This window comes from Cyclopterus lumpus, chromosome 11, assembly GCF_009769545.1.
Source record: "Cyclopterus lumpus isolate fCycLum1 chromosome 11, fCycLum1.pri, whole genome shotgun sequence".
In the NCBI taxonomy this organism is placed as follows: Eukaryota; Metazoa; Chordata; class Actinopteri; order Perciformes; family Cyclopteridae; genus Cyclopterus; species Cyclopterus lumpus.
The window spans coordinates 653,673-662,438 of record NC_046976.1 but is presented as its reverse complement, the minus strand read 5'-3'; the positions used below and the strand labels follow the sequence as shown (position 1 = coordinate 662,438).

The 8,766-nt window shown below is 41.4% G+C and overlaps 1 protein-coding gene across 1 annotated transcript; it reads right to left on the bottom strand.

Annotated features, from left to right (window-relative positions):
• Positions 1 to 1,053: 1,053 nt before the first annotated feature.
• Positions 1,054 to 3,101, bottom strand: agr2 (anterior gradient 2). The gene is made up of 8 exons (XM_034545256.1): positions 3,040 to 3,101; positions 2,413 to 2,527; positions 2,261 to 2,324; positions 2,128 to 2,180; positions 1,895 to 1,971; positions 1,576 to 1,639; positions 1,323 to 1,406; positions 1,054 to 1,229 (listed from the first exon to the last, which is right to left on the bottom strand). The coding sequence occupies exons 2-8, from the start codon at positions 2,513 to 2,515 to the stop codon at positions 1,180 to 1,182; spliced, it is 495 nt and encodes a 164-aa protein (XP_034401147.1). The 5' UTR covers positions 2,516 to 2,527; positions 3,040 to 3,101; the 3' UTR covers positions 1,054 to 1,179.
• Between the last annotated feature and the right edge of the window lie 5,665 nt (positions 3,102 to 8,766).

Sequence of the window (8,766 nt, the reverse complement as noted above, 5' to 3'; positions counted from 1 at the left end):
AGCAACTGCCTCAACAGCGACTAATCTGAAACCCTCATCATCATCATCTTCAGCATCTTTATCATCATCATCTTTTTCTTCATCATCTTCATCATCGGCCCCAAATCACTAAACAAATCCTACCACAACTTCTCCCTCTCCATCGATGGAACCTTGGTTCCTGCTTCCACACACATCTGTAACCTTGGTGTCATCTTTGATCCAACCCTCTGCTTTGAACACCACGTCGAGCACATCACACTTCTTTCATCTTAAAAACATCGCCCGTCTAGGCTCCTCCTCATCACCTACAGCCCTTTAAACCCTGAACCCCTTCATACATTTCTGACCTCCTGCACCAACACACTCCCACCCACAACCTCAGATCTGCAGACGCCAACCTCCTCACCCCCTCTACTCTGTCCAAGCATCGGACCTGGGGGGACAGGGCCTTCTCCATTGCTGACCCCTCCCTCTGGAACTCTTTCCCCTAGAACCTAGGACATTCTCCGTCACACTTTCAAAACAGCACTTAAAACGTAAAAATCTGCTTTTAACCTGTGATACTAGTTCAGTATGTTTTGTGTTTACAGACGATAAAGACCCTCCAACTTTTGTTTCACTGGGACTTTAGAGAGAAAGTGGGGTAATGAGGAGGAGGAGGAGGATGAATTGCACAGTATTTACATGTTAGAGGCTCCTTACTGTTAATATCGTCTGAATGCAGTACAAGACTGCTGTTGCTCAAATGTTTAGAAATATTGACACGTAAAAGTTTGTTGATTATCAGCAACCCTCCCAAACCTGAGGTGGGCTCACATGCTAAGTGACTGACAAACATGCAGGAGGCCATGTGCCCTGCAGGCCTTACTGAGGGAATATAGACTTTCTCACACCTATTTAAAAAAACTCCATACTGAGGCACACATTTCCTTCATTTCAGCCAGTCCAGTTATATTTATTAGTATGTAACAACATGAGAGTTGCCATAATGATCCTGTCTGATATTCACGAGTTGCTGAGTTGTATACTCCCCTGCAATCTGTTGGCAAATAAAACAGCACACTCACCATCTTGTATGTGTGAATAGTTCTATATTTATTCAAAAGACAGCAATAATAACAACGGTAAGAATCAGAAGGAGCCCTTCCAAATGCTTGGTTTCCACATGTAAACAGTAGTGACAGCATGGTACTGTGCTCACAGCTCGGACTTCAGGAGCTTCTTCGCCTTTTCCATGTTGCTCTTGACTGAGGGAGAGGCAGGGAACATGGACATTGAATCAGTGTGTGTTTCATGGGCACAAACAGACACCCAGCCTCAGAGTTAGCAGGAGCACTTACAGAGTTTGATGTCAAGTGGTTCGTAGGCGTACATGCGGTTGGAGTAGCGACCCACGATGTCGGCCCTCACCGTCATTGTGGGATCTGTAAGGACAGTATTGCTACTGGCTGAGCACACTTTTACTTGTATCGAGGGTACTAAAGGGGAAAATGTCAGCTAAGATGCCTTGTGTGAAAAATGAATCTTTCAGTCTGTAAAGCTAGTAGACAGGATTTGTTAACAGAAAGCATTGTGTTACAAGATATCTCTTACCGACAAAAATGATCCTGGGTACATACTGTCCATCAGGAGACAGATGTTTGTCTGTGGTTTCATACTGTGGGTGAGAGAAGGAATAACATGTCACCAACACACTAAACCCTGCATCTCAGCATTGGTCCTAAAGCTCGTCTCCAAATCAACGCATTGCTATGAGCGACGTTAACAAATCTCTGCACCTATCCCATTTTAGCAATCTGTAAATGGCAATGGGATGACAGCTCATGTTGACTATTAATGAATAGCTAAGCTAAACTTGAACTTTCATCATTGCTAGTTTAGGAGTGAACATGCACGACTAACACTAACTTACCATCAGATTGAGGACGATGAACTCCTCGTCGAGCATTCTCTGGATCCCGTTGTCCTCAGAGAAAACCTTCCTGAGTTCTGCAGGAGTAACCGTTTTTTAATTCATGACCTCGGTGCAGAAGAGCACCAGGATGCCACATGTGCAAACAAAGGACTGCTTGCTCTTCCAACAAGTGTGGCTCTTAATTCAACGACACATTTCTTGAAGGAACAGAAGCCAGGGGCCGTACTTACCCAGGCTGTGTGGACAGTCCTCAAGGTGAAAGAGGACCATCAGAGGCTTGTTTCTAAAACACAAATCAGCTTCATTTAAATGTAATCATCAACTTCAATGAAAGTCAGTGTCAGTGCTGGAACTATTTCTCACCTTGACCTCGCCCAGTAGAGAGCCTCCTCGTAGGTCTGAGCCCAGATCAGCTGATCGCCCCAACCTGGACAGACATGGACATTTCCTCAATATTCATATACGATACTTTAGTCTCAGCCATTCCGCTAGAGGGGCAGATGATGCTCACAGACCTCGGGACAGAGTCTGAGGGATCCTCTTGCCAGATTTAGGGATGTATTTTGCGGAGGACATGGCCACCAGGACCAAGAGGACGGACAACGCTGCTTTGATCATCTTGAAGATTTACTGGAACACGAGGAACAGACAAAGGCAAAGAGTGAACAAACAGTGTAATGAATGAAGAATCAGCATCAAAAGGACAGTAAACGCCCCCTCCCTCGTCTAGTTTCTATACAGAATATCCTTTAGCTTTATTCAAGATGATTGTATTGAACTGGAAGCCATTGAAGACTAGAAAGGGTAAGGCAATCTACCTGTGGGTGTACTTATGTGGTATGCAGTGTTGCGTAATTCAACTACAAAATAAATGTAATTTGGTTCAGTAACAGTTACTGAGAAAAAAGTATGTCATTAAATTACAGATACTATTACATGACAGCTAGGAGGAAATGCTTCATCAACAAGTTATTATAAGTTGTTAGTTATTACAAAATAATAACACAGTTCGAATTCGAATCACAAATTTTGGATACAGAAATGAAATTGACTTAACTGAAGGTTCAGCATTCTGAATAAGAAAGTGAAATGAATTTCCCTACAGTTCAATGCAGTAGCCCAAGAAGAGCAGCAACTCTTACCAGTTCCTGACTGGCCAGGTGAGAATGGAGGTAGCCCGCTGCTCCAGGATCTGCTGAGCCTCCACTCTCATCTGCCTCTATTTAAACACCTGTTCACCTGCGGGCCCGCCCTCTTCCCATCCCCCACCGTCCTGAATACAACAGTGATTCATATTATATTTGGTTTCCGTGTATGTTGCCAAATGCATCAAGGCATAAGATAATAATCCCGCAACATTTTACGTTAGGATAGAATAAACCTTGAAAGCGGCACGAGTCAGCACCTATCCCGATTAATATTAATATCACAAGTTCTAAGTCTCATATTGTCTTCATCTTCTTCCTCTAAACTGTCAGAGTGCTGGTGAAGGGAGAACAATACTAATCAATTCAAATGTTGTATTTAGACTTTTCTATTTATCTCTATGCCAAATGTATGAGAACACTATGAATGTATGAGAACACTATAGTGAGTTATAACCTGTGTTAGGCTATTCTACCTCTAGAACAAGTGCACTCTTAAATTATCCCTTTTCTTTAAGGGATCTGGCACTCTGTTCTGCTTACTTCAAGTAAGCAGAACCAGATCCTTTTACAAGAGATGTTAAGTGGATATTTAATGGTTTATTGATTCATGTGGAATCAGCGCGGCTGGGTGATGATGGTGATGATGATGATGATTGTGATGATGATGATGATTATGATGATTATGATTATGGTTATTGATCTTTTGGCATGATTGGTACATATCCCTTCTCATTATATGCTTCCTTTGGGCAATATTATCAGGAAACACTGCATAAACTTTCATTGCTATGCAGACGATACTCAATTATATCTATCGATCAAACCAGAGGAGACCAACCAGCTCGCTAAAATTCAAGAATGTCTTAAAGACCTAAAAACATGGATGACCTGCAACTTCCTGATGTTAAACTCAGACAAAACTGAAGTTATTTTACTCGGCCCTAAACACCTCAGAGATCAATTATCTGGTGATGTGGTTTCTGTAAATGGCATTGCCCTGGCATCCAACACCACTGTAAAGGATCTCTAGTTATCTTTGACCGAGACTTGTCCGTTAACTCCCACGTTAAGCAAATCTCAAGGATTGCATTTTTTCATCTACGTAACATTTCAAAAATCAGGCACATCTTGTCTCAAAAAGATGCAGAAGAACTGGTTCACGCGTTTGTTACTTCCAGACTAGATTACTGCAACTCCTTATTATCAGGCTGCTCTAATAAGTCTCTTAAATCCCTCCAGTTAATCCAGAATGCTGCAGCTCGTGTACTCACAAAAACTAAGAAAAGAGATCACATGACTCCTGTATTAGCTGCGCTGCACTGGCTCCCTGTAAAATCAAGAATCACATTTAAAATTCTTCTCCTCACCTACAAAGCCTTGATTGGTGATGCACCATCATATCTTAAGGAGCTTGTAGTACCATATTGCCCCACTAGAGAGCTGCGCTCACTAAATGCGGGGCTACTCGTGGTTCCTAGAGTCCTAAAAAGTACGATGGGAGCAAGAGCCTTCAGTTATCAAGCTCCTCTTTTATGGAACCAGCTTCCACTTTCAATCCGGGAGGCAGACACAGTCACCTCATTCAAGAATAGACTTAAGACTTTCCTCTTTAATAGCGCTTATAGTTAGGGCTGAATCAGGTTTGCCCTGGTCAAGCCCCTTGATATGCTGCTATAGGCTTATAGGCTGCTGGGGGATGTTTTAGGATACACTGAGCACCTATCTCCTCTTCTCTCTCTCCTTATTGATGAATTTACATCTCTCCATTGCACCTTATTAACTCTGCTTCCTCCCCGGAGTCTTTGTGACTTCACGTCTCATAGGGTCACATAACACAATGAGACATTTAAAAAAAGTATAGAGTGACTGTCCCACTTTGAAAAGGCTTAGACTTCACGTCTCATAGGGTCCATTGGACCTGGAGGTGTCTGATGCCTGGTGAGCCGGCCTCCCGCGTTGGCCCTGCTGATGCGCCCCCCCCCCCCCCCCCCCCCCCCCCTCCTCTCTACCTCCTTCTGTTTCATGGATTGGAGTTCCATTCATACATTGTCATATTCATGTAATGTGTTTATGTAACTTTGTAAATGCTGTTCATTCTGTACACATGACATCTATTGCTTCTGTCCATCCGGGGAGAGGGATCCTCCTCTGTTGCTCTCCTGAAGGTTTCTTCCCTTTTTTCCCTGTCAAAGGTTATTTTTGGGGAGTTTTTCCTGATCCGATGTGAGGTCAAAGGTCAGGGATGTCGTATGTGTACAGATTGTAAAGCCCTCTGAGGCAAATTTGTGATATTGGGCTATACAAAATAAACTGAATTGAATTTAATTGAATGTATTATTTCTTTAAGCAAGCTGTGTCAGTTGGGATTTCATTGTTATATTATTATACGTGGGCAATGCATCTTCTATAGTAATATTCCACCTGATTAGGATTAAGGTGGAATGTGTAATACTTAAAGTGCTTTCCTGTGTTTCTTGTAGCCTATAGCAGTATCACTCCAATATATTATGAGATGTCTACAGTGTGGAATCAACTGCATGCAGATGGACTGTTTGCTCTTCAGGTGTTGCAGCAGGATAAAGAGACACATTTCCACAGTGCATAAAGGATATTAGGAGTTATAGGTCTGTCGGCCCTCCTCCATAAAATGTTTTCACTGAAAACAATGTCATTTAACGTTATTTTGAAACATTATTATTACTATTGAAATGACCAAAAAACATTTAAGACAACACTTGCTGTAGTTATACATTTAATTTGTTGTACATGCCACAGTCCATGTCTGAACATTTCATTATTCTGGAAATGTTTCAGCTGTAAATTCACATTCTGTTATTGAAAAGAGAAGATTCAGAAAACTTTAAAGCAATGTTTCAATAATCCTATTTGTTCACATCTCCACAGTGTCCTGTAGCCTGCAGCAGGCTCAGCGAGACCTGCTATGAAAGGCAGCTTTGTTCATGGACTCGATGAGTCAGCAGATCCTCTTCCTCTGACCAGATCCACGTCCCTCCTCTCCTGAGTAAATGATACCTCACTTTCAAAGTCATGTCTATATATATATATATATATACATATCTGCTGTTATATAGCAAATTCCAAGGCGCAGGAGCAGCAAAAAGTTGGAGGAAGGTTCATCTGGTTGTAGAGGTTTTTCTGACCTGTGTGAACTAGGATGTGATGACTTGAGTCTTAGTTTTGGTTTTACTAAAGCTGTGGTACCTTCCATGAAGTAGAGCTAGTTACCACGGTTACTCCATACTGTCCACACAAAAGCCTTTAGGAAGAAACCTCAGAGAGAGCCACACAGAAGGGATTTCTTTCCTTGGATGGACAGAAGTACAATGGATGTCATGTGTACAGAATGAAAAACATCATAAAGTTACATCATAATCTGTCCATATGTTAAAGATGATTTATAAGATGAGCATAGTACTAGCAGTATTAGCACTAATGAAAAGAATAAAAAGAATAATAGTGACAATAACGCATAGTAGCAGTAATAGAACAGTGAGTAATAATAATAGTAGCAGCATAAAACTAGACCAGGATGAAGTGTAACCTTCTCAAATAACTTAATTTCCACTTTCTCTTTACAAAATCATGAAATAATCATGGAGGACTGTATAACCATAGCACAAAACAGCAATTTCAGTGAATATTGTAAGAAAGGTACGACTTTTGGGTGTCGTGAATGTAAAATGCTAAAACTGGCATTCAAAACCTTTCTGACTTCCTGTTCATAGCTCTCAGCTCAAGGTATTGGTTCTGCTGCAGACACAAATCTATAAAAAACACCACCGTTTATTTGGGGTTCAGTAATATCCTAAAACAGGTGGTGTTTTTATCAAACATACTGGAGGAGCATTTGTTGGGGACAGTGAGTATTTGTGGCAGCAGGAAAAGTGCATGGTGTATTCAGTCAACCCTAGACCTGATTACCATTTATGGAACCCATCATCTATAGTCCGAAGATTGAGCTTTTTCCTGGTTTAAAATGAGCTTGGAAACAGGCTCCTTGTGAAACAATCCAGTTGACACGCCATCTCACAACTCCAAGTTGCCAATAAGCAATGATATCTAATGGCTACACCGGAACCCTGCAAAGATTGCCCCTTGCAGCCAGAGGCTAATCCGGCTGAGACAGATATCTGATGGGTTCAGAGTTGGATCATAAACCCTAACCTCCTGATGGGCAGGTGGCACATTGCATGATAGCACTGGCATCAGCAGATGAATGTGGGAGTGAATGGCTGAACGCTGACATGTGGTGAAGAGCTCTTTGAGTGGTCAGAAGACTAGACGATAAATGCAAGGCCATTTACCATTCCTACTTCCTACCTATTCAGTCTAATAGAAACGTTGTCTCTTCTGATTGAATTGTATTTCTGTTTTATTCCTGAGTGAAGCTGTTTTTCACTCAATGCATCCCTCTAGTCAAAAGCTTGATGAACCAAATGTCCCAAAGGACTAAACAAATAATTGTGTTGTGTGCTGTGATGTTGGCTTGTAACCAGGATGTGGGAACAGTTTAGTGCGGAAGTGTCCTTAACCTCCCCTTCTATCTCTCTGTCACTATGTTGTCACAGCACCAGGGTCAATATTTAAACTACAGGGCAGGGTTAAAAGGCGCTCCTCTTAACACTTCTCATTCAGCAGCTGCACTCAGCCCTGCCCTGATTACACACACACTCTCCACACACACATTGCTATTGGCCGGCCCACTCAAATAGGATGCAACTTCCTGGTTTGTAGTGAAGCACAATGCACCTGAGCTCACTGCAGATAAAGCTGAGAAATAGTTACACACATGTTGTGTTAACCAACTCAAGACTTTCAATCCAACACACACATTCACTGCTTCACCTCAGATCACTTTCTCTTTTCATTATTTCATTTCTGCTTTTGTGACACAATGACCAGTGTTGAGCCTATTGATCAGGCAGAGAGCACATCACACACCACTACTATTATTAGTCACATTTATATTACTATCACTGCTTTTATTGTCATTTTTATTGTCATCTACTGCTGCTGTTATAGTAGTCCTCATCTTTCTATTAGTATTCCTATATTAATCGTACTACTACTGTCATTATAGAAAACATTTACAGTATATGGACTATGTTATCTCTTGTACTTCTTTCTTCCTTTTGTCTTTTTCCTGGAAAGGATTTGTTGGGTAGTTCTTCCTGTTTCGATGTGAGGATTTATACAAATACAATTTAATTTAAATCAATATATTTGATTGTTTTATAATAAATTAATTAACATATTTCTTTAAACCCAGTGATAACATTTGTGTGGAATCCTAAAGCTCTAAAAATCCACACACATTCTTTGAGGTTTAGCTGATTTTAGATGCACTGAAATCACCTGTTCAATGAAAGCAGAAGTGTTATTATATCACATGTTTTGGGGAATTTTCTTTAAATAGTCCTATATGTTCTCATAGGACCATTAACAATGAGTGGAGTGTCAAGCAAACTGATCGGTTGATCCAAGGGAGATGTGGAGACAGAGAGGAGTCCACAGCTATGCTAGCAGTGGTGCAGTGGGGACGTTTTTGCAGGGAACATGAATTCTTAGGGACAGTTCATTGAATCGTTGGGATATTTCAGTCTGGGTCTACAGATGGACGGACTTCCTCAGGAGCGGGTTGCCGGCATGGCGAGAGACTGTAATTGGTGTAAGTGTTGTATGTTAAACCAACGTTGTATG

Coding starts and splice junctions, on each gene's coding strand:
- agr2 (XM_034545256.1), bottom strand. CDS start 2,515: ATGATCAAAGCAGCGTTGTCCGTCCTCTTGGTCCTGGTGGCCATGTCC. Junction 2,181..2,260: donor CTCTACTGGGCGAGGTCAAG/GTGAGAAATAGT, acceptor TTTGTGTTTTAG/AAACAAGCCTCTGATGGTCC. Junction 1,407..1,575: donor ACCCAGGATCATTTTTGTCG/GTAAGAGATATC, acceptor CTGTCCTTACAG/ATCCCACAATGACGGTGAGG.